The sequence below is a fragment of the Mobula hypostoma genome, chromosome 20, assembly GCF_963921235.1.
Source record: "Mobula hypostoma chromosome 20, sMobHyp1.1, whole genome shotgun sequence".
In the NCBI taxonomy this organism is placed as follows: domain Eukaryota; kingdom Metazoa; phylum Chordata; class Chondrichthyes; order Myliobatiformes; family Myliobatidae; genus Mobula; species Mobula hypostoma.
The window spans coordinates 37,984,378-38,011,044 of record NC_086116.1 but is presented as its reverse complement, the minus strand read 5'-3'; the positions used below and the strand labels follow the sequence as shown (position 1 = coordinate 38,011,044).

The 26,667-nt window shown below is 38.9% G+C and overlaps 1 protein-coding gene across 2 annotated transcripts in view; it reads left to right on the top strand.

Annotated features, from left to right (window-relative positions):
• Positions 1-26,667, top strand: part of net1 (neuroepithelial cell transforming 1) — a 131,139-nt gene that overhangs the window by 89,839 nt on the left and 14,633 nt on the right. Inside the window, exon 1 of one of the 2 annotated variants that reach the window (XM_063072686.1) lies at positions 20,776-20,981. The exons of the other annotated variant lie outside the window; for it this stretch is intronic. Coding sequence (XP_062928756.1) covers positions 20,883-20,981 — 99 coding nt within the window. The 5' untranslated portion in view covers positions 20,776-20,882. Of the gene's footprint in view, positions 1-20,775; positions 20,982-26,667 lie in introns of those variants that run through there. 2 annotated transcript variants of the gene reach the window in all.

Sequence of the window (26,667 nt, the reverse complement as noted above, 5' to 3'; positions counted from 1 at the left end):
CCCAGAGCCATGAAATGCTCTTCATATGATAAGCCATTCAATCCTGGAATCATTTTCATGAACCTCCCTAGAACCCTTTCCAGTGTCAGCACATCCTTTCCAAGATAAGGAGCCCAGAACTGCTCACATTACTCCAAAGGGAGGCCTCACCTGTGCTTTATAAAGTCTCAACAGTATATCCTGCTTTTATAATCTAGTTCTTGTGAAGTGAATGCTAACATCATAGTTGCCTTCCTCACCACCAACTCAACCTGCAAATTAACCTTTAGGGAGTCTTGCACAAAGACTCCCAAGTCCCCTTGCGTTTCAGATTTTTGAATTTTCTCCCTATTTAGAAAATAGTGTACACCTTTATTCATTTTGCCAATGTACATGACCATGCACTTCCTTACATTATATTCCATCTGCCACTTTTTTACCCATTACCCCAATCTACGTCCTTCTGCGGACACCCTCCTTCCTCAGTACTACCTGCCCCTCCACCTATCTTCATATCGTCTGCAAACCTGGCCACAAAGCTATCATTTCCTTAATCCAAGTCAACGTGAAAAGAAGCGATCCCAACACTGACTCCTGCAGCACACCACCAGTCACTGGAAGCCAACTAAAAAAGGCTCCCTTTATTCCCACCTTTTACCTCCTGCCAGTCAGCCAATTTTCTATCCATGCTAGTACCTTTCCTGTAATATCATGGGCTCTTATCTTGTTAGCAGCCTCATGTGTGGCAAAAGCCTTGTGAAAGTCCAAATAAGTAACATCTACTGACTCTCTTTTGTCCATCTTGCCTGTTATTTCCTCAAAGAATTACAACAGATTTGTCAGGCAAAATTTTCCCTTTAGAAAACCATGCCGACTTTGACCTATTTTATCATGTGCCTCCAAATACCCTGAAACCTCATCCTTAATAATTGTCTCCATTATCTTTCCAACCACTGAAGTCAGGTTATCTGGGAGTCTGAGGGGCAACTTCACTCAGAGGATCGTGTGAGTGTGGAACAGGTGGATGTGGGTTTGTTTGCAACATAATGAGTTTAGATAAGTACATGGACGAGAGGGGTATGGAGGGATATGGTCCAGGTGTGGGTCGATTGGACTAGGCAGAATAACAGTTTGCTACAGACCTGATGGGCTGAGGAGTCTGTTTCTGTGCTGTTGTCCTGGATGATTCTGTAGCTGAATTGTAACTAGGTTAATACTGTACTTAGATCTGGGTAGGCTTAATAGTTTGAATGAGCCCATTCTGTGTTGTAATAAGTATCTGATATGTAATGAAGAAAATATTTTCATGAATAAAGCAAAAGCACTGACATTAAAAGTTTGTCTCATGCCATGAACCGGTTGCAATATCTGCCCAGAAGAGAGGAAGAGGGCCTTTACTTGGCCTTGCTGGGTAATTTTTTAAGTTTTTTAAAATTTTATTCATGTAGGAGGGAATGGCTGGTCCACAGATTACTTCCAGAAGAGCAAATGAAGGTCATTGCCCGGACCTGAAACATAATTCTTTGGATGTGAGTTTCATATTTGCCTCAACTCCATGCACAAGTGTGTCCATCCAAGAGAGAAGAGGCACAGCTCTACCTTGGCACAGCAGATAACTTTTTTTGGGGGAGTGTATTTTCAAACTTGCTTCAATGGTAGCTGTGACTATTGTATAGATAAATGATCAGGCAAGGAAGCAGAATTAAACTCCAGAGCAATATATCAGTCATTACAATGGAGAATTGAGGTTGTTATATCCCTGAATACTGCAAGCATATAAGCACCCTAGTAGCCCACATCCCCCTACCACCACCAATTTTTTATCACCTTTACTTAAACTTGCCATTCCTATTAATTATATTTAGAAAAGCAAAAACAAGTCTTAACATTGTTCACCCCACTTTAACATTTCTTACAGTCTATGTACCTAATTATTGAGTGCCTTATCATAGTGCTTACCCAACAATGTTCTGCCCTTCATTGTCTGTACTGGTTTTTATCTTGTTTGTTTTAATTAATTCAACTGATTTCAACCCCCCTCCCCCCCACACACACAAATAATAGACCTGAAAAACACTTTTGGTATCTGTATTTCTAACATTCAAAACAAGATTTAATTACTGATTTGTCTCTGGTTAAATGGAACTGTGCCTCATTTGACCATTGTTAAAATAATAGATTTTAAACTCACTGATCAATTAATGGGTGGAAGATTGTGTTATAATTCCAACTATTCAAGAATACAAAACTGAGTTTGCATAATAAATGTCTTTATCAAACACAGTTTCTGCTTTTGAAATTGAATATTTGTAACGGAGTCTAACAAGGATGGGATTGATTAGATTGCCCACTGGATAGTGATATTGACCACCTTTTCTGCTATTACAATGCTATTATTTAGATGGCATCACAATTCTTTTCTCCTTTATCACATAACACTAGGGAGTACTAAATATGATCTTAGTAATCACACCAGGAATACTTTGATGAACTAGTTTCAACGTTTGTTTCAAGGTTGCAAAATCCATCAAGTGCCATCATATGAGTATATCACATACAAAATGCGGAGGAACTCAGCAGGTTAGGCAGCAACTCTGAAACAGTTGATGTTTGGGATTGAGATGTTTTATCAAAAGTTTATGGAATTCCAAGAGATTTTGCTCAGTAATTTCGAAAAAGTTGGATAAGTAATATATTTCATAACCAACATCTGAACTTTAATTGATGTTATTGCTTCCTACATAACTAAATAATAATCTGTTTTAATTCTGAGGATTTTCATCCACCACTCTTCATGTAATCATAATTGTATATAACATATATCCCAGGCTTTGTCATTTGGTCAGTTTCCAAACTTAATACTACATTATTAAATATTACTTACAAAAAAACTTATAGGAGTGCATTCTGTGAAGTATTTACATGAACAATTATGCTAAAATTCACCACATTATTCTGAAGACACAATGTTGCTTGTTGTCATACTCAAATGAAGCTGTGTTTGGTGCCAGAAGAAAAAATTATGCCTGAATCAAGTCTCAACTGATACTCTTTTATGTTTCAATGTGTTCATTCTATGCCCCTCATTCATGACTTCCTCAGCATTTAAGAAGTGATTTCCTTGCTCATATGCTCTCTGCCACCATTTTTAAAACCTGAGGTTCCCTTTCTCAACCTGCTTGCCATTTCAATGAGCTAGACACATGCACCTCAGCTATGTTGACTAGCATTTTTTTCTCAGGAATATTGATTGTGAGTTTTGCTGTAGTAAGTTGAGAAGTTCTTAAGGGGTCTTTGTCTTCTGCATACTACCACCAGACATTCAAAGAGCTCTAGTCAGCCGCAAAATAAGGGAAATAGCAAACAGGGAAAAAAAAGAAATGCAGATGCCCTCACTGCCAAGATATGCTTGAAATTGGGCCGGAGCTGCTTCATGATAAACACAGATAGCCAACACCGCTACTGTGCTGTGACAGGTGCAACTTGCAGACATTGACAGTGTTTAGGATGAGCATTGGAGCAACTAAGTGGCTTCCTTTCATGTGGCCTGTTAAATTGAAGCTTCACGTGCTCTCAGATGGATGTAAAATATTCCATGACACCATTTTAAGCAGAAAAGGACATTTAGAGGTGATTAAAAGGCATTCAAATAGGCACATCAGAAAGAGAATGGAGGGATATTAACCATGTGCAGGCGGTTGAGATTAATGTGTTTCTGTGCTGAACTGTTCTATGTTAAGAACATGTGAATCCTTCCTCCCTGATATTTTGATCAATGTTTATTACTTAACATATTACCTGTAAACAAATTACCTGATCATTGTCACGTTGGAGTTTTGGTTTATGTAATTTGCCATGTTTCCAACTTGAAATGATCACACTTTGTCAACATCTCTGAGGAGTCCTGAAAAGGCATGAAATGCACTATAAATTCAGCTCCTGTTTTCTTTTTCACTTTGCAATTGTACCAAATAAATTATTCATATTCTCATTGGCTTATTTAAAAGTACTCAAGTGCAATTTAATTTACTTTTATAAGGGTTAATTTTTGTTTATTTTTCTTTTACAAAATTTGATTGAGTGAACTACATAAACTTAATATATAGGATAAATCACAAACGAGAAAATCTGCAGATGGTGGAAATCGGAGCAACACATACAAAATGCTGGAGGAACTCAGCAGGTTGAGCAGCATCTGTGGAAAAAAGTACAGTCAACATTTCGGACTGAAACCCTTCGGCAGGACAAGAATCTCTGCTTGTCTCTTTCTGCCTTGGAGTGTTATTTTAAGAATTCCTCTTGCTGTTGATTACTTTAATCCTCCATTTATCCATTACTCTTACTTAGAAATGTGATTTATTCACATCTTGGACTATTATTTGTTAAAAGGTATTTTAAAATAATCTTAAGAGTTCAAAATTTAATATAACCAATTAAATTGACTTTCACTCTGAAAGGGCTTTGTTTCTTTGAGTCTGGATTAGTTATGCATTTGACATGTGTTATACTTTGAAGGAGTTTGTCTGGCACTGTCTAGGAGAATTGCATAACAAGTGTCACAAATAACTATTATTTGTACTTGGTCAGTCCACCAAGGATTTGGATGGGGATGGGAAAGCGTTAGAGGAAGTTACTTGTATCGTGTCCTGGTTTCATTTCACACGTGTTTTAACATATGTAAACACCAATATTAGTGTTTTTCAGAATATGGTTTGTGAGTTTTTATCATTATTATTACCTTTTATTAGAGTGGGATTACTAATCTAAGTCTCCTGGAGCTGGCTGGTAACGACTATGCGATTTACATTACTCCCTTTGTGACCTTAAACTCAAATACCTAGAACACTCTTCGGAGTTATTTTGTAGAATAATTGTCATTGTACTGTAGAAAGCACATCACTGCAGTCATCAAGGTCCCATATTGTGCAAGGTGATAGTAACCAGATAATCTGTTTTAAGCCCCATATCTCAGAAAGGATGTGTTGTCATTGGAGAGAATCCACAGGAGCTTCACAAGGATGATTTTGGGAATGAAGGGATTAACATATGAGGAGAATTTGGCAGCATTGGGCCTATACTCACTGGAATTTAGAGGAATGCTTGGGGATTTCACTGAAACCTATCGAATGTTGAACGTACTAGATAGGGTGGATGTGGAAAGGATTTTTCCTATGGTGGGGGCATCCAAAACTAGAGGACACAGCCTCAAAATTAGAGGGGCGACCTTTTAGAACAGAATTAAGAAGGAATTTTTTAGCCAGAGAGTAGTGAATCTGTGGAATGCTCTGCAGATTGCAGTTGAGGCCAAGTCTGTGGGTATATTCAAGGCAGAAGTTGTTCATTTCCTGATCGGTCAGGGCATCAAAGAATATGCCAAAAAGGCATGTGTATGGGGTTGAGTGGGATCCGGAACAGCCACGATAGAATGGCTCAATGGGATGAATGGTCTAATTCTGCTTCTATGCCTTATGGTCTAAGTGTTGTTTGGTTTAGTTATCAGTATTGACTGGGACATATCATTCCTCTTCTACCATCCCCATAGTCTCACCTGCAAACATATCTTCCTCAAGATTGTGCTTAGTTCCTTTAATAACCACCTGAGAGAGAAGGTGGGGTTTCAGTATCAAACTAAGACAGCACCACTGATGCCCACAAATTATAATACTGAAAAGGAATGCCAGTGCTTTATTTCATGTTCAAGTCTTTGGAGAGAAACTTTTATCCCAAAACCTTGTATATTTGAGAATTTAATCTGTGCTCTGTAAACTTATGATTTTATTTCTAAATGTTGTATTTTTAACATCATCGTGACAGATTTTGCTAGAAGATCTAATTCTTTGTATTTTGTGTGCAACACATTTTATAAACAAATTCTGATTTATCAAGCCCTTTCTAGTTTTGATTTTCCTGATTTTGCTAGTTTTGTAGCTGCAGATAATGCTATCTGATCATCATGGTTGAAGAGGTTAGAAACCTTCTAACTATATTCCAGGATATATTTTGCTTGTTTGTTGCCATGGTCTCTATTCTTACCACTGTATATGCTGCAGATATTTTACACCAATCTTGCATGATTTATTGCAATAAACTGCAAGGTTACTTGGAAAGTACCAAAGTCCTGATGAAGAGCTTAAGCCCAAAAATGCCGACTCGTTCTTCCTTTCCATAAATGCTGCCTGGCCTGCTGAGTTCCTCCAGCATTTTATGTTACTTTGGAAAGTACCTCCTTGTCTGTGACACTTAATATCAAGAGTAACTATGCAACTCTGCCTCATACTTCTCCACCATGTTACACAATTTCCTGAATTAGCTTACTGTCCTGGTGAGAAGCTTGGAATTGCCGAATAAACATAGTGATACTGAAAGCAGCAGTTCAAGAAAATGGACTGCCACCATATGGCAAGTAGTGAAATGGAAACAAAAGATGTTTTGCCTACATGCCAAGAATGCAAATGTAGGTTTGACTTTTAATCTGTGCGTAGCTAAATAACTGATAAGGTAGCTCAATTTATGTGATACATTTGGCATCAGCAGCTGTGTTGAAGGAAGATAAAAATATCAAAAATTCTCAGTGATTCTTGCTGGAAATAGTTGGTGTACATGGTAGATGTAAGAGATTCTGCAGATGCTGGAAATCCAGAGAAAGCCACACAAAAAGAGGATGAGGTCTCAGGGTACTTGGAAGCATGTGATAAAATAGGCCATAGTCAGCATGGTTTCCTCAAGTGAAAATCTTGCCTGACAAATCGTTTGGAATTCTTTGAAGAAATACCAAGCAGGATAGACAAAGGAGAATCGGTTGATGTTATGTACTTGGATTTTCAGAAGGCCTTTGACAGGGTGCCACATATGAGGCTGTTTAACCAGCTACGATCTTATGGTATTACAGGAAAGATTTTAGCTTGAATAAAGCAGTAGCTGATGGGCAGGTGGCAAAGTGTGGGAATAAAGGTAGCCTTTTCTGGTTTTACGACTAGTGGTGCAGTGATATCAGCGCCGGACTCCGGAACAGAAGTTCCTGGGTTCAAATCCAGTCGGACCGTTCCCGAGTACACTTTCCATCTGTGCTGGGTTGAGCATTGAGCTCGCAATCAACCTCGTGAAATAAAGAAACATACTGTACTGCAAAATGTCTGTGTGAGGAGTGGTGCGCCTTGTAAGGCATGAAAATGTCCAACGCTGGCCTCTCAGGCCTGAGTCGACATCATCATCATCATGATTTCATGCATTTTCTGGTTGGCTGCCAGTGACTAGCGGTGTTCCACAATGGTCTGTGTGCACCAATTCTTTTTATGTTATATGTCAACGATTTGGATGATGAAATTGATGGCTTTGTTGCAAAGTTTTTAGAGGATGTGAAGATACATGAAAGGGTTGATAGTTTTGAGGAAGTAGACAGGCTACAGAAGGATTTAGGCAGATTAGAAGAATGGGCAAAGTGGCAGGTGGAATACAGTGACGGGAACTGTATGGTCTTGCACTTTGGTAGAAAAAATGGAAGGGTAGACTGTTTTCTGATTGTAAAGAAAATACAAAAACTGAGAGACAAAAGAACTTGGGAGTCCTTGTGCAGGATTACCTAAAGGTTAATTTACAGGTTGAATCTGTGGTGATGAAGGCAAATGAAATGTTAGCATCAATTTCAAGAGGACAAGAATATAAAAGCAAGGATATAATGTTGAGGCCTCACTTGGAGTATTGTGGGGTAGCATCATGCTTTTGGGATGCTTTTCAGCAGAAGGATCTGGAAATCTGGTCAGGATTGATGAGAAGAAGAATGCTACTAAATACAGAGGGATCCTAGATTAAAATTTGCTAGCCTCTGCCAGAAAGCTTAAACTTGGGAGGAAGTTCATTTTACAGCAGAACAATGACCCAAACCACATTGCCAGAGCAACCATGAAGTGGCTTTAAAAAAAAAGACAATTGATGTCTTTGAGTGGCCTAGTCAGAGTCCTGACCTTAACCCAATCGAACATCTCTGGTAAGATCTCAAGATTGCTGTCCACAGCTGTTCCCCAACTAACCTTGCACGGCTTGAGCAATTTAGCAAGGGGAAATGGGCAAATTTTGCTCCATGATATTGTGTAATAGCTGTGAGGGGTGGTTCAACTCAGTACTGAGCAAAGGGGATGAATACTTTTGAACTGCTCTCATTTCAGTTTTTCCATTTTACTTTTTCATGCTTTGCAATTTTCCCTGTTTTTTGGCCTCCTACTGTGAAAAAAGAACACCTGATTCACAAATAAGAATTCTGAGTTAAACAGATCAAAATCCCTGGTTGTAATACTCATTTAAGTGAACAAAGGGCTAGAGGGTTGAGTACTTTTACAAGGCGCTGTACATCTTCAGTGACTAACTCATATCAACTTCCCATTTATTTAAAGCCCATATATAATTCACCACAACATAGCACTGCAAATTACCACATCCAAAGGGCGCTATGACTCAGACTTCCATCCTTCCTCTTTGTTTAAAGGAATTCAGTACTGTACTGTAATTGAAAAGGAAATCGATAATAAACTGGTGTTTTGTGAAAGTATAGACAATCTGATTAACAGAAATTGTAAACTTTATGCCTGAATGAAGGAATAGCACTAAAAATTCCTGTGATGATGATGCAATGCAAACACTATTCGAGACCAAAATGGAATTTAAGTCATTTAAAGATTGGTTTTATTTCTCTCATATACATCAGAACATTGAACCATACAGTGAAATGCGTTGTTTGTGTCAAATCAAATCGAGGATTGTGCGGGGCAGCTTGCAAGCGTCGCCATGTGGACATAAAAGATTCACCAGGATGTTGTCTGAACTCGGGGCTTAAGTTACAAGGAAAGGTTGTGAAGATGAAGAATTTATTCCCTGAAATGTAGGAAATTGTGGGCTGACCTGAGAGAGGTATGAAGGGCATTATCAGGGTAAAAGCAGATAGTCTTTCCTAGGGAGGGAATCATAAAAACAAGTGGTTTTAAGATCAGAAGTGAGAGTTTAAAAAGGGGCAATAGAGGAAGCTTCTGCACGTAAAGAGGGCTGTGTATTTGGAATGAGTGCCAGAAATAGTGGTTTGGGTGGTCACATCGACATTTAAAAGCAATCTACATAAGTACATAGATAGGAGAGCTTTAGAGGACCAAACGTGAACAGATGGGGATAGCTCACTGAGCAACACAGCACAGACATAAGACATAAGATACATGAGAAGAATTAGGCCATTTGGCCCATCAAGTCTTCTCCACCATTTCATCATGGCTGATCCATTTGCCTCTCAAGCACATTCTTCTGCCTTATCTGCGCAACCTTTCACACCATGATTATCAAGAACCTATCAATCTTCACCTTAAACATATCCAATAACCTGGTTTCCACAGCCACCTGTGGCAATTAATTCCACAGATTCACCACCCTCTGGCTAAAGAAATTCCTCCTCATCTAAATGGATGTCCCTCTATTCTGAGGGTGTGCCCTCTAGTACTAGCATCCCCCACCACAGGAAACATCCTCCACACTCCCTTTATCTAGTCTTTTCAACATTTGATAGATTGCAATGAGATCCCCACGCATTCTTCTAATTTCCAGCGCATAAAGGCCCAGACCCATCAATCGCTGCTCGTATGATAACCCTTTCATTCCTGGAATAATTTTTGTGAAACTTCTCTGAATCCTCTCCAATGTCACACATTCTTTCTTAAAAGGAGCCCAAAACTGCACACAGTAATCCAAGTGAGGCCTCCTCACTTGTGCCTTATAAACCCTCAGCATTACATCCTAGCATTTATATTCTAGTCCTCTTAAATGAAAGCTAACATTATATTTGCCTACCTAACCCCTGAGTCAACTTGTAAATTAACATTTAGGGAATCCTGCACAAGGGCTCTCAAGTCCCTTTGCATCTTGGATTTTTTAAAATTTTTTCCCCGTTTTAGAAAATTATCAATGCTTTTATTCCTTCTACCAAAGTGCATGACCATACACTTCCTGACATTATTTCATCTGCTACTCTTTGCCCATTCTCCTAATCTATCTATGTCTTTCTGCAGCCTCTTCCTCAACACTACCTGCCCTCCATCTATCTTCCTATTGTCTGCAAACTTGACAACAAAGATATCAATTCCATCTTCCAAATTATTGACATGCAACGTAAAAAAAAGAAACATTCCCAACACTGACCCCTGTGGAGCACCAATCAACCAATGCTCTATCCATGCTAGTATCTTTCCTGTAATACCATGGGCACTTATCGTATTAAGCAGCCTCATGTGCAGTACCTTGTCAAAGGCCTTCTGAAAATCCAAGAACACAACATTCACTGTTTCTCCTTTGTTTATCCAGCTTGTTTCCTCAAAGGATTCCAACAGATTTGTCAGACAAGATTTGCACTTTAAGGAAACCATGCTGACTTTGTCTTTATTTTATCAAGTGCTTCCAAGTACCACAAAACTTTCATCTTTAACAATCAACTACAATAGCTTCCCAAACACTGAGATCAGGCTAACTGAACTATAATTTCCTTTTTTCTGCCTTGCCCCTTCTTGAAGAGTGGAATGACATTTGCAATTTTCCAATCCTCCGGAGCCATGCCAGAATCTATTGATTCTTGAAAGATCATTACTAATGCCTCTACAATCTCTTCAGCGACCTCTTTCAGAACCCTGGGGTGTATACAGTCCATCTGCTCCAGGTGACTTATCTACCTTCAGACCATTCAGATTGCCAAGCACCTTCTCCCTAGTAAAAGCAACTACACTCATTTCTGCCTCCTGTCACTCAAATTTCTGGCGCACTGCTAGTGTTTTTCAAGGTGAAGAATAATGCAAAATACTTATTAAGTTTGTCCGCCATTTCTTTGTCCACCTATTACTACCTATGCAGAGTCATTTTCCAGCAGTCTAATATCCACTCTCACTCTCTTTATAGATCTGTAAAATCTTCTGGTATCCTCTTTGATGTTTTGGCTAGCTTACCTTCAAATTTCATCTTTTTCCTCCTTATGGCTGTTTTAAAAGCTAGCTAATCTTTTAAAATTTTATGTTGGCTTTGATTTCCCTTGTCAGCCACGATTGTCTTGTCTCTCTTTAGAATACCTCTTCTTTGGAATGTATCTATCCTGCGCTTTCCAAATTGCTCCCAGAAACTCCAGCTATTGCTGCTTTGCCGTTGTCCCTGCTAGTGTCCCCTTTGGTCAGCTCCTCTTTCATGCCTCAGTAATTCCCTTTACTCCACTCTAATACTGATACATCTAACTTTAGCTTCTCTGTCTCAAATTGCAGGGTGAATTTTAATCATGTTATGATCACTGCCTCCTAAGGGTTCCTTTACCTTGAGCTCTACTCAAATCCAGTTCATTACACAACACTTGTGTTGAAATCCCCATGACTATCGCAACACTGCCCAATTGCATGCATTTGCTATCTCTCATTGTAATTTGCAGCCCATGTCCATATTGTTCGGAGGCCTGTACAAAACTTCCATCAGAGTCTTTTTACCCTTGCAGTTTCTTAACTCTACCCACAGGGATTCTATGTCACCTCTTTCTAAGGATTTGATTTCATTTTTTACCAACAGAGTTATACCACCCCCTCTGCCTACCTGCCTGTCCTTTCAATACAATGTGTATCCTTGGTTGTTAAGCTCCCAACTATAAGCTTCTTTCAGCCACAAATCAGTGATGCCCACAACATCATACCTGCCCATCTCTAACTGCCTAAAGATCACCTACCTTATTCCATATACCGAATGCATTGAAATATTACATCTTCAGTCCTGTATTTGTCACTTTTTTTTATTCTGACCTCCTTTTACACTACAGCGTTTCCCGCTGACTGCAATTTTTGCCCTATCATCTGCCTGTCCTTCCTGATAATCTCACTACGCACTGCCCTTGCTTGTAAACCAACAGCCATATCACTCTGGTTTCCATACCCCTGCCAAATTAGTATAAACCTTCCCCAACAGTTCCAGTAAACTTGCCCGCAAGGATATTGGTCCCCCTGGGGTTCAGGTGTAACCTGTCCCTTTTGTACAGGTCAATCCTTCCCCAGAAGAGATCCCAATTATCTAGAAAGCTGAAACTGTTCCCTCTGCACCTCTGCATGGCACAGGTAGCAATCCAGAGATTTCTACCCTGGAGGTCCTGCTTTTCAGCTTTCTACCTCACTCCTTAAATTCTCTCTACATAACCTACTTTCTTTTCCCACCTGTGTCTTTGGTGCCAATATGCACCCAAGACTTCTGGCTGCTCACCGTTTGTCTTTAGAATATAGTGGACCCGATCTGAGATGTCCTTAATTCTGGCACCTGGGAGGCAACATCCCATTTGGGTGTCTCTATCATGTACACAGAATCTTGTGTCTACCCCTTTAACTATGGAATCCCCTAACACTAATGCATTCCTTTTCTCCCCACTTTCCTTCTGAGCCACAGCACCAGACTCAGTGCTAGAGACCCAATCACCACAGCTCCCCCCAGTAGGTCATCACCTCAGCAGTATCCAAAACGGTATACATAATTGAGGGAACAGCCACAGCAATACTATGTACTGGCTGCCCATTTCCTTTCTTTCTCCTGGGTGCCATGGTAGCTTAGTGGTTAATGTGACCCTATTACAGCTCGGGGCATCAGAGTTCAATCCTGGCGTCCTCTGGAGGGTGTTTGTATGTCCTTCCCATGCTCTAGTTTCCTCCCACACTTAAAGACATACTGTTTAGTAGAGTCATAGAGAAGTACAGCAAAGAAATAGGCCCTTCAGCCCATTTAGTCCATACAAAAGTGATATAAACTGCCTACTCCCAACCGTCTGCATCTGGACCATAGCCCTCCATATTTCTACTATCCACATATCTACTAATCTTCTCTTAAACATTGAAATTATGCTCACATGGATCACTTGTTCTGACAACTCATTCTACACTCTCACGACCCTCTGAGTGAAGAAGTTTCACCTCATATTTCTCTTAAACTTTTCACCTTTCACCCTTAAACTATGACCTCTGGTTGTAATCCCACCCAACCTCAGCAGAAAACGCCTGCTTGCATTTACCCTGTCTATACCCCTCAATCATCTACATTCTAAAGAATAAAGTCCTAACCTATTCAATCTTTCCTAATAATTCAGGTCCTCCAGACCTGGCAACATCCTTGTAAATTTTCTCTGCACTCTTTCAACCTTGTTTACATCTTTCCTGTACATAGGTGACTGAAACTGCACACAGTACTCTAAATTAGTTCTCATCAACTTCACATACAACTTCAACATAACATTTTATCTTCTATACCCAATACAGAATGTATTTAAGATCTCCCCCATCTGTTTTGGCTCCACACCTGGATTACCATTTTGGTCTTCCAGAGGACCAATTTTATCCCTAGTAATCTTTTTGCTCTTAACATACCTGTAGAATCTCTTAGGATTCTCCTTCACCTTGACTGCTAGAGCAACTTCATGCCTTCTGTTATGCCATCCTGATTTCTTTAAGTGTTCTCTTGCATTTCTTGTACTCCAGAGGAATTTCATTTCCTCCTGCTTGCCTATACCTGCTATATACTCCTTTTTTTTCTTAACCACAGCCTCAATATTTCTTGAAAACCAAGTTCCCTACGCTTGTTATCTTTACCTTTTAAAATTTGCCAGCAAGCAGCCTGTCCCATCCACACTTGCCAGCTCATTACTGATACAATCAAAATTTGCCTTTCTCCAGTTTAGAATCTCAATTTGCATATTTACTTTGAAACTAATGACTTTGTGGTTACTGAATGCAAAGTGTTCCCCTACACAAACTTCTGCCTCCTGCCCTGTCTCATTCCCTAGTAGGTTAATTGGTCATTGTAAATTGTCTCGTGATTGGGTTCAAGTTAAATCGGGGCTCGCTGGGCAGCATGGTATGCATCTTTGCTTTGTATCTCTAAATAAAATAAAATAAATGACTTTCAAAAGGAAGACTTGCCCAGAAGTGAAGATTTCAGCTTTGTGCTACAGGTACACGACAAAGAATGGATGGAGGAATAACAAATAGAATTGTGGACAAAAACTGAATGGGACAGAGCCTTGATGAAAAAAGAAGCAGGCATTAAGAGTCATACAGCACAGAAAAAAAAACATTCAGCCCAGTTGATCCATGACAATTTGTAATAATCCAGTGTTCCAGCACTTAGCCCATAGCTTCATTACCTTTGTAACTCAAGTGCACATCTGGGTACCTTTTAAATGTTGTTCACTTTTATTGCGTTCACTCCCTGGGTGAAAGAGGTCCCTGTCAAATTCACAAACACGAGGAAATCTGCAGATGCTGGAAATTCAAGCAACACACAAAATGCTGGTGGAACCTAGCAGGAGGCCAGGCAGCATCCATAGGAAAAAGCACAGTCGCGAAGGGTCTCAGCCCGAAACGTCGACTGTGCTTCTTCCTATGGATGCTGCCTGGCCTGCTGCATTCCACCAGCATTTTGTGTGTGTTCCCTGTCAAATTCCCTCTTTATCTCTCCCCCCCTTAACTATGTCTATATCTTCCTGTTTATCTACCTCTGCCAAGAGGAAAACTTTCCTGTAGTTTACCCTATCAATACTCTTAATTTTAGGTTCCTTTGTTATGTCTCCTGTTAGCCTCCTCTGCTCTGCTCCAAAGAAAACAGCGCTAACCTTTCCAGTCTCCACTCAAAAGTAAAATGCTCCATTCTAGGCAACATTCCAGTGAATCTCCTCTGCATCTTCTCCAGTGCATGATATCATTCTTATATTGTGGTGAACAGAATTGCTGTAGTGCACCAACTAAGATCTGATTAATGTTTTATAAAGTTGGAGCAGGACCTCTCTGATCTTGTTTTCACTGCAAGACTAATGAAGGCCAGTGTTTGTATGCCACGTTAACCACATAATTTACCTGCAAACACATTATCTATCTGCATCATTGGTCTTAAATTCATTTAGGCGGCACTCAATGGTTCTGTGCAAAAACAGCTGATGAGTTGCAACACTGGTATGACCATTATTCTTGGATTTATGAAAAGATATTTTTTACAATGGGGATGATCTAGCCTTTTCAAACTTGTCTGAAGAAGTAATTGATGGATTGGCTGCCTGAAGGTGAGCATACCTTCGTGCTGACAGAACATCTTCTGTCTCTAAGATAAAGGTCTCTTGGGAAAATCTTGACCTGTCTTTAATTATTAGATTCTTCTAAGAGGGCGTACATTTTCAATCAACTGGAAGGTGTTTTTTTTAAATCCATTCCTTGGGCAGATTCAGACACTGGTAAAGATGCATAAAATGCTGGTATTTATAGCTGTCAGTTTACTGCCACAGGAGTTACATTGACTAAAGATGGCATTAGTTTGCCTCCTCATTGAGAAGTACATAGAAAACTGCCTGTCATGTTTGCATTATCATACTTACTTCTATGCAATTATTATAATAACTCTTGCACTGTTTTCCATTATTTTCCTAATGCCTCTGGTAGAGAATGTATTTTAAACTCAAGTTTTCCCCCCCCCCCCCCGCTATAATTAAAGATCTCAGAAGAGGATAAGAGTGGTTTATACATCAGACTTTAGGGTACCTAAGGCTTCCATTGAGTTTCATTTTTTGACAACTAGTAACTGAATCAGTATACAAGCAAGCAACATCAGTGCTTCCAAAAGAAAGTTGATTAAATCCCTCAAGATATATACTCAGTGTATTATTACATTTACATAATGGGCTATTATAAAGATAAATAGTATGGAAACAGGCTATTCAGCTCAACATCCATGTTGATTAAGATGTCCAATTGAATTATAGACAATAGGTGCAGGAGTAGGCCATTCGGCCCTTCAAGCCAGCACCGCCATTCACTGTGATCATGGCTGATCATCCACAATCAGTATCCAGTTCCTGCCTTATCCCCTTAACCTTTGATTCCGCTATCTTTAAGAGCTCTATCCATCTCTTTCTTGAAAGCATCCAGAGACTTGGCCTCCACAGCCTTCTGAGGCAGAGCATTCCATATATCCACCACTCTCTGGGTGAAAAAGTTTTTCCTCAACTCCGTTCTAAATGGCCTACCCCTAATTCTTAAACTGTGGCCTCTGGTTCTGGGCTCACCCATCAGCGGGAACATGCTTCCTGCCTCCAGCGTGTCCAATCCCTTAATAATCTTATATGTTTCAATAAGATCCCCTCTCAGCCTTCTAAATTCCAGGGTATACAAGCCCAGTCGCTCCAATCTTTCGACATATGACAGTCCCGCCATCCTGGAAATTAACCTTGTGAACCTACGCTGAATTAATCCCATTGGTTGTCAGGGTCTCTGTTCCTGTGTACTACCCTGTTGAGACACAACAGAGGGCTTGTCAGAGGAGAGGCTATGTGCTGACAAGGAGAGAACTACTTGTTTGGCCATTCTTTAGGAAGTATTGTAGTTGCTTATATCCTGGGAATTTTCAAAAGAAGATGACCAGTTACAGAGGCCATTGACTGGCATCCTGGAAAATGTGATAATTTTCCCTCTAAAGCCAAGCAAAATATGCCCTTTTTCATTTTTATTATAAATGTGCAAATTATGTACAGTAATTTCAACAAGATTAAAATGTTAACTCATATTTTAGAATAGTTGCCATTCCATATTATAACCTGATTCCTTGCTGTCAAAATTCTACAGTTTATGGAACATGAAAACTTAACAACTCTGGGTGGTGTGGTTGTAAATAAAATCGTAAAGCCTCAAAGGAGCGAAAAATCTCGCCATGTGCAGTAGATGTAAGTAAATTTTCAGCTTGTCAGTGTTGGCCCTTATATTAATGCAAGGTCTTTTGAACCAATTAGTGTATATACAACTTCACAGCCCAAGGTAAAATCCCAAATTCTGGTCCTACCACCTTCTGTTTACAATTGGAGTTAAGGGGCAACCCTCTATTGAAGTGCCTTGCCTCTTGCATTAATGTCTTACTGGATCTATTCTAATGTTCATTCTACTCCTAAAAGAAAGAAAATGTGAAACATATAATTTAGCTCCATATTGAAGCTTTGGCTGCAAGCAAATTATTATCAATTAGCAATTGTCCTGTGATGGACAGAAATGTAATAATTTGTGATGCTGCCATTTCTTATAGCCACATACAAGAACTGTGTGTTTCTTAAAAGCTCTAACAATTTCTTATTCTTCTTATAGAGAATATGTTCTCTACTTGACACATTTTTAAAAACTTGTTTGAGCTACATTACATTTATTCTGGCTATATCTTCTCCAGGTGGCATTTTAAAGCACATTTATCTCGACAGCTTTGTCAGAATAAAAGGACACTCCAAAACTCATTTTGATTGTACATTATATTAGCTGAATATTAACAACATTACAGCGCTGAGCCAAATCAGCCTTACTCCAATCTCCACACACACCTCTTCAGATGCAACTAATTGATAATAACTGGTTGTGGATGTCTTGGATAATTTTATCTTTACTATGGGAACGTGGAGTTCACTTGTAGCATTTATGAGATGATCCAGGGTGACAATGACCAGACATCAAACTTGTATTCTTCCTGATATTTACTGTAGTGACCATGTAGTAACTGTAGTAGCTATTATCCTATGCAAAAATGTTTGTGACGATCTGCCATTAGCCATACAAAAATGCTGCATATGCAACATGTTTGCAAATACTGTCGTATGATCATTGAGTATAGTTTTCTCCTTGCTGCAATTGTGTTTTTGTGTTGCAAACAAATGCCCCCTCAAACATTGTCAAAGATCCTTGCAATGAAATATTTTCATTTATATTTTGCACACATGCCTCTTTGGAAACAAATGCAGATTCTAGGTAGCTTTCTTTTCCACCGGACATTTTCCATCATTAATGTAACCCATTTTGAACGATATTTTACAGTAACACAGCAATTTTTCCTGGATTTCAAATATTCTGGACAAGAAACATATTGAACAGTTATTGAGCTCACTATGTGATTGGAAAGAAATTTGGCCTGTCCCCTAAAACCCTCACTGATTTTTATAGATGCACAGTAGAAAGCATTCTTCTAGGGTGCATCACAACCTGGTATGGAAGTTGTCCTGTCCAAGACCGAAAGAAGCTGCAGAAGATCGTGAACACGGCGCAGCACATCACACAAACCAATCTTCCATCCGTGGACTCACTTCACACCGCACGCTGTCAGAGCAGTGCTGCCAGGATAATCAAGGACAAGACTCACCCAGCCAACACACTTTTCGTCCCTCTTCCCTCCGGGAGAAGGTTCAGCAGCTTGAAGACTCGTATGGCCAGATTTGGGAACAGCTTCTTTCCAACTGTGATAAGACTGCTGAACGGATCCTGACCTGGATCTGGGCCGTACCCTCCAAATATCCGGACCTGCCTCTCAGTTTTTTTGCACTACCTTACTTCCCATTTTTCTATTTTCTATTTATGATTTATAATTTAAATGTTTAATATTTACTAATTTTAACTATTTTTAATATTTAATATTTGTAATCCAGGGAGTGTGAAGCGCAGAATCACATATCGCTGTGATGATTGTACGTTCTAGTACCAATTGTTTGGCGACTATAAAGTATAGTGTTCTGTCAGTCTTACTAAAATATGATATTCTTTTATTGACAGTACAGACTTTTCTCAGCTCTCCTAAAGTGTGCTGAAGACACCAGCACAAGTTGATATCAGTCCCACAAACGTTCAAAGATTTCTAGTTTTTTGAACTGTAAATTTATATGAATACTTGCTAGCTAGGTTCACATATTCCTCACCACATTCTACAGAGGATGTATCGGGAGCATTCTGAGCAGCTGCATCACAGCCTGGTATGGGAATTGCACCGTCTCAGATCGCAAGCAGATAGTGAGGTCAGCTGAGAAGATCACTGGGGTCTCTCTTCCCGCTATTATAGGCATTTACACCATACGCTGCACCTGAAAAGCTAACAGTATTGTGAAGGACTCCACGCACCCCTCACACAAACTCTTCTCCCTCCTGTCATCTGGCAGAAGGTACCAAAGCATTCGGGCTCTCACGACCAGACTGTGCAACAGTTTCTTCCCCCAAGCCATCAAACTCCTCAATACTCAGTCTAGACTGATTATCTACATCATTTATTATTATATTGTAATTTGTCCTCTACTGTGCCTATTGTCTTGTTTGTTAATTATTGTACTGCCCTGCACTGTTTTGTGCACTTTATGTAGTCCTGTGCAGGTCTGTAGTCTAGTGCAGTTTTTATGTTGTTTTACATAGTCTAGTGTAGCCTTGTGCTGTCTTACATAGTCTAGTGTAGTTTTGTGTTGTTTCATGTAACACCAAGGTCCTGGAGGAACGTTGTTTCGTTTTTACTGTGTACTGTACCAGCAGCTTATGGTCAAAATGACAATAAACTTGACCTGACTTAAAAGAAGAACATCTAAATAAAGGGCTTCAGGGCAATTAATGGAGACTGCCCAGTGAATGTTGGGGGTAAGTGGGTATAAATTAAACTAATTTTAAGATGCAATTTGAGTTTCCTACTAAAATTAACTTAAATTTATCTCACATTTCTTATCTTCAAAGACTTCAAATTTATGACAACCAGAAAGTGTTGAAGGATTGGGCTGAAAAATCCTCCACATTAACAATAAAAGTCCTGAAATGCTTCATGAATGCAATTGAATAAAATTATTTTCAATTTGGACAGGTCAAAGAGCTAAATAAGGTATACAAGTGAAGATGTCAGAATTTGGGACTGAAATTGCTGTACAGTTAGAGCAGAAGAAATTAGCATTGCTCACACTTGCTCAAGATGTTAGAATTGATAGAGTACCAGAATCTGACAGTATTACAAAGAATTATTGAACAGAACCCTTTGTTTTAGAAATTGGAATGCTGTTGAGGTGTGTTGAGTGTTACAGAAAATAAACAGAATCAATCCAAATGCAACCCTCTTTTTGATTTTCTAAGCCTGTCTGCCTCAATCTTATTAAAGATATTATTTGATTTATTTTTATTTTTCTTTCCTGTTTATTCTTTTAAATTTACACATGGTCTTTGCATTGGTCATTTTACAGTAATCTGATCAAACTATATGGTTGATGAAACTGTTGAAGAACATGGATTTAGGGTAAAACTTGAGGACTTGGATGTCAGAGAGAGAGAGCCATAAATTTTTTCAATCATCTTAAGTTTGAAGAGGCAGCATTGTTGATCATGGTAGTACTAAAGATGCAAATAAGGAATTCAGTAGTTAAAAGTAACCTTGTTTCACAAGTATGTGATTTTTATGACTGCTCAGGTCCAAATGCTCCTGTCAGCTTTCATTTGAAGAATGTTAGAGGAACGCACTACTGAGTTTAGCCTGCAGGGACAGTGGACTACCTCTAAAGCAGCTCTTTGTAGACAAAAAGGTGCTTTTAGTGAAAACTTTGCGATGTTATCCAGCACAGCCTAGTTAACACGAAATGTTGGAGGAACTCTGCAAGTCGGGCAGCATCTATGAAAAGGAATAAACAGGCGACGTTTTCAGACTACACTGCTTTTCAGGATTCGCTAATATTTATTAGCCGAGCTAGTATTTGTTCTAATAATAAATTATTTTATCGCTAGTTCTGACCGTTAATTATTTAACTTTGAGAAAAGTTTTTTTGTGTGGGACAAGAGAAGCTAGAATCCAGGCTGCCGCAACTGAATCCAACTACTTTTGAGTTTGATTTCAAACAGGAGATATTACCCAACTTTCCGAGCGCCACATCGGTAGGTGGAGTAAGGAAGGTGTGACGCCCTGCGGAGTGAACATGATTGATCGTTTTAAGTGGGAGTATCTGCACTCCAGCCTAGCTCCTCCCGCTGTCTGGAGTTGTGCGCGAATTCGGCGGTAGTGTCAGTGCAAGGAGTCCAGCGAGGAGGTTGGAGTGTGTTTTGTGCACTTCCAACATCAGTCTGTTTTAGAGGGCGTTGAGAATGGTTGCTTACGATGAGATTCCGAACTTTTTGCCCACTAAAAGGACTATCACTGTGGTAGATGTTCAATCACAGGTTTTCCACGCCAAAGAATTGGAGGTAAGAATTTCAGGAATTTTACGAAATATCATTGTTTGATTTGTTCGTCTTAATGTGGAGTGGAATTGATTAGGTACCAGAATGATCTGAAACGTTTAGAAACTCACAAGACTTCTAAAATTTTGGACACGCAGAGTAAGTAGACTGAAACCGGGTTCCTGTTTGCACGCACTGTAACCAGATATTGTTACGAGGCTTAGTGTTTCAGCAGTTGCGCAAAAAGATCAGATGTACTTTACCAGTCCTTGAAAAGACTGTTTCAACACCATAACCAAATAAAGGTGCAACTAGCGTGGTTTGTTGGTTCAAACTACAGTACAATTGGAACATTGTTATCTTGCCAGGTGTTGTAGATCTTAACCGCATTTTCAAAAGGCTTGTGCGCGGTTTTTGGTTGCCAGTGGAAAGTCAGAGATTCAATATCTGATATAACTTTGAGTTTAGAGTAATCCGTGCCCATCTGATTTCCATAAATAAGATAAATGTTTAAAGACTTCTGTGCCACACAAAATATCCTGAAACAAATAGCCAACGATTTTGAAGCTAAAGCTTTTTATTTCAAAGGAACCAACACATTTGTTATGCCTTTTTATTTATTGCTTCATCCCTTTGGAGAATGCGATGTTAAAGGACTGTAACAGTCTGGTGTGGGAGTTAATTTTAATTCAAGCTATTTACATAACCGAATTTAAATTGGCAAAATCATATTAAGGTTCATTGGTGGTTCAAAGTATGCCTTTTTACAGTTGATATCTAAATGTATAAAAATGTAATTTGTTTTCTTAGGCATTTGATAATAGTGACGGGGAAAGAATTTACTAGTGTTTAACCTTTATCGTTGTCTTTTTGATCACTGGAGTCTGTGAACTTGCCGAGTTTTCTTGAGAAACTGTTGGAAATGACGGAATCGTTCTTGGTCAGATTGATCATGCTAGAGTTGGTTCAAACGTCTCTTTAGTGTTTATATTGAAGCTATTGTTTCTTTCAGTGCTAACAGACAGTCGTGCTTTTATTTTTGAAGTAGTATTTTGTGCCCCTTCTGTTTTCCTGTTCCATTCTTCAGTTTGGTGGTACTCCAATTACCATAACACAAAAACTGAAGGTTTTTTTTGTTCTCAGACATGTTTTAAAAACGTTGCTGGTTTTATTTATTTCTTTATATATTGTGCCGTACAAGAATCTTGCTGTAAAGTTTTTTTTAATCCATCCAGGATTTGATGGAAGTCCTTGTTCTTTAATGCATTACTGGATTCTCATACGCGAAAATATTAGATTTTCAATAGACAGAAGGAAATGATACTAGAACTCTTATTATTTTCTTCCTTTCTTCAATTCCCATTCTGTTTTGCACCATTCTATTGCTGTAGAACCATAAATTCTATGTCAACCTGTCTCCAAAAGGACTGCTGTATCTTCTAGTCTTTTATCTGTAGCTCTGCAGTACACATGCAGGGACCTCTTCATATTCCTGCCTCTGCCAGCCTTTCAGGGATCTGAAGTGGTGTCTGATATTTTATGGATGGGAACAGAATCTTCCTCTCTCCTCTAATCTGGGCCTGACCCACCTTAGATAAGAGAACCAGATGCTTCCTAATTACTTTATTTTGTATCTTCTAAGTCTTTCCTGGGCCATTTCTGTTTCTTTATACCTACAAAGCTGGTTACGAATTCAGATGGTAGGTATCGAAAAAAATCTAGACTGTTTGTCTGCCTAGGTACCATATCCAATGTGGACTTTGGTGACCGTGGTTTTGCATATAGATCTATCCTTCATAAGAGTTGCTGGTGAATGCAGCAGGCCAGGCAGCATCTCTAGGAAGAGGTACATTCGACGTTTCAGGCCGAGACCCTTCGTCCTGACTTAGTCCTGACGAACGGTCTCGGCCTGAAACGTCGACTGCACCTCTTCCTAGAGATGCTGCCTGGCCTGCTGCGTTCACCAGCAACTTTTATGTGTGTTGCTTGAATTTCCAGCATCTGCAGAATTCCTGTTGTTTAGATCTATCCTTCGTTTTTTGGATGACTTCCAAATCTAGACATTGTCTAGAAAACAAACATTGTCTGTTTACAAATTTACAAGTCTATTTAGAAAAGAAAAAAGAAGCATTGTACTTTAGGACATTGTCGGTTGTGGTTAAGCTGATGTTGCTTCACGATAAAAACATTTGAAAACAAACAATTTACAAGTCTATTTTATTGACTTGTAAAATTTGCTTTTCTAGGGGACAAAATTGCTCAGGATTTCTGGCTAATTTGCTAGACTTTCAAGGGATGAAGAGAGACAGAAAATCTGGATCTAATCACAATCCATAATGTAGTTATGTTTGCTTGCATATTCCATGTTGAGTTTAGCAAGCTGCATTCACTGTAAATTCGCGTTTAGGAGCAAATCTAATAAAAGTGACACTACTTTACTATGGGACTATCAAAAATTGATGGGATGATATAGAGCACTTGGGAAAATAAGTAGAAAAATATAATTTTTAAAAGATAAATGCCAAAAGAGGAATATATCATCTAAAATATAGAAGGCATTAGAAATAGAAAATATTTTGCAAATAAAATTTGTCCCTGACTTGCTGAGTTCCTTCATCGGTTTCTGTGTTGCTGAAGATTTCCAGCATCTGCAGAATATCATGTGCTCATAGAGCTAGTGTGAATCTGGATGAAAATAAAACATTCTGATCTTAAAATTTAGTCAACATTAAAATGGGATTCCCTGGCCATCGCACACAAGACCCTGGGTTAATTATAGGTTCAGCCAGTGTAGCACTTGCAGGCAGTACAGATTTTCAAGAAAGCCAACTCAGCTGTTGTGAGTTACAAGTCTTTTATTTCTATATACCAAATTATGGCTGGTGCATAATCTAAAAAGCTCCCTTTATTACCAATGCAGGAAGATGTGAAACAACCAAAAGCCATGAAAGGCTTCAGTTTGTGATGACGATTAAACAAAATTAAAAAGAAATTAAGAAGCTCTCCATGCTGTTGGGGATATATTTAAAATACTCTGTTCAAAATCTTTTTAGATAGCATTTCATTGTGGGAGGGGGTTGGAAATTATTACTTGTATAATTAGGCTGAATATAGGTGTTGAGATATAATCAGTGCAGCCGTTTAAAGAAATTGGGAGTAACCTGTAAATTACCTATGAACTAAAGTTGCATCAAAAGAAAATTGCATCTTGATTGAGAAAATATCATTAATGTATTTCAAACTACTACTACTCTTCATGGATCATACTACTCTTCATTCCTTTAACCTCCTTTAAAACAAAGTACTGCTGTTTGCCTGTAATTGTTAATGATTAATGAATAACAACCTGGCTCAGGATTGGAAACAATTTACAGCAGTAGAAAGGCCAGTGATTGACTTTTGGAACCCCCACAATTATGTGGACTATAAAACTCCAGTGTAACGTGATTAGATAGGGAGGCAATAACTGCACAAACTTGCAAGTATAAACTAGGCAAAAGGGTGCAATGGCAGAGGAAATTTTATACCATGTTTAAGCAACTCAGCAAGAAAAGAAGTGAGCGATAAACTGATAATAAAATAGCTCTGCTTTAAGTGGGGTAGAATAACATGCTTCATAACCATGCAATGCTATCAGAATCAGGTTTATTATCACTGACATATGTTGTGAAATTTTGTGGCAGTTGTGCAAGTGCAAGTTATAAAAATAGCATGTAAGTGAGTCTGGAAACACAGTTATTATTATGAATTGATAATCCAGAAAAATAGTACGAAAGTTGAAAAGCTCGTCATGGCAGTTTGAGAATTTAGATGTGTCATAAGTGTGATAATCAAGTTTGAATGAAGCCAATTTCTTCTGCAACCTTAAGGGGAGGAAACTTGTCTATTCAGCCTTTCCAATGTGTGATGCAGGTCATACACAGATAAGGTGTAGGCAGTGGAATAATACAACTAGTAGAACTGTTACACCACAGCTCCAGCATCCTCAGTTAAATCTGAAGTTAGGCTCTAACTCCGAGAAATCTCACTTCCCAGACTGTGGAATGGGAGAGCACTGGTTCTGTATCATGAAGTTCTTGATATACAGCTTCAGCAACAAATGATGTTTATTTTCCCAGATGGATTGAATTCAGAAGAAACGTTTTCGAAGTATTATCCAGAGCCATTAATTATTCTAGGAAACAGTGTGGAGAGATTTGGTATTCTCCCCACTATTCCCATGGACCTTGTCTAACCATCTTTGGCAATTAGCAAAGTAATAATTCATGTGATGATTCCAATTCTTATTGAAAAACTAAAGATAATATATGGTGGAAATGATTTTTCTTGCTCCAGGATGCACATGTTAGAAATTCCCATAATATCCTTTGCAAAGTTTACAGTTTAAATTCTAGGAGCTTCCTGTTCAGCCACTTTAGTTTGATTTATTTACATGCAATAGTTACCGCTGATATCATTTTGGAGAAATGGTATGAGTACACAATAAGCATCTCTAAAATGACTAATGCAAGGTTCGGCACTGTATTAGCTAAATAACTTGTTTAATAATTAGTGCAACAGAGTAATTTGCTCTTTCCTGAATGTGCCCATTCCAGCTGTGTTATTCCAGTTCTTTGTGTGTTTAAACCTTTCTATCCATGTAAGTCACATGGAGGGCAAAAGGTATTTAATTTTTTTGTGGCATGCCTTCTAACCTGTTCTCCTGTAGATTAAGATAACAAACAAAACTCTTAATCTCTTCAGTAAATTATGATAATTTTTTTTGTCTTTACCAGATTATCTAGATGATTTTACCTGTTTTTGTAATCTATTTATAATTGATAACAATACTTCAATTTCAAATTGAACTTTGAAATTCTGTTAGTGACAGTAGCAGTGACCCAGAGGCAGTTGGGAATGCACCCATTTATTAGACGAGGAGAGGAGAGTGGCTTGTGTGTAGTGTAGCAGTTAGCACAGCACTTTACAGCACAAGCTGTAAGGTCGGAGTGAGTTCAATTTGCCCCTGCTGTCTCTAAGTAGATTGTACGTTCTCACTGACCGTATGCGTTTCCTCTGAGTTCCCCCACCCCAAGTTCCAAAGACATACAGTTAGGGATAGTGAGTTGTGGGCATGTAATGTTGGTGCTGGAAGCATGGCAAAACTTGTGGACTGCTCAGCACAATCCTGGCTGAATTAATTTGATGCAAACAGTGCATTTCACCATATGTTTCGATGTACATGTGACAAATAAAGGTAATCTAATTTTTTATCCACTTGCTGCGAGTGCAGTTTTGCTTGTTCTTGTCTTCCTAAGTAGTGGGGAAAGTTTTATCCCTTACAAAATTACACTTGTTGCAATTTCAGCATTGCACATACGTAATTATCTGCACATGTGCATTTGTTTAAAAAATTGGTCCATTACTTTAACTGCCATTTGTAAAACTAGAACATCACTATCAAAGAGATGCCTGATATCTTCATTTCACCATTGACAGTTGAGAATATCTTAATGGATGCTATGGTATATGTCAGTGAGTGCAGAGAATTCACAGATCATTAGAAACAAAGGAGCTGATTTGTCCTGATGCAGAGCCCTTCTTGGGTGGGTGGTGAGGGAACACTTGAAATTATCTGTCCTCCTATTGTGACTTATTCCTGTTACTTATCTTTAGTCAACAGTTTTTGAATTAAAATTGGTGCTAATTTGAATTTCAGTAGGTGGTGTTG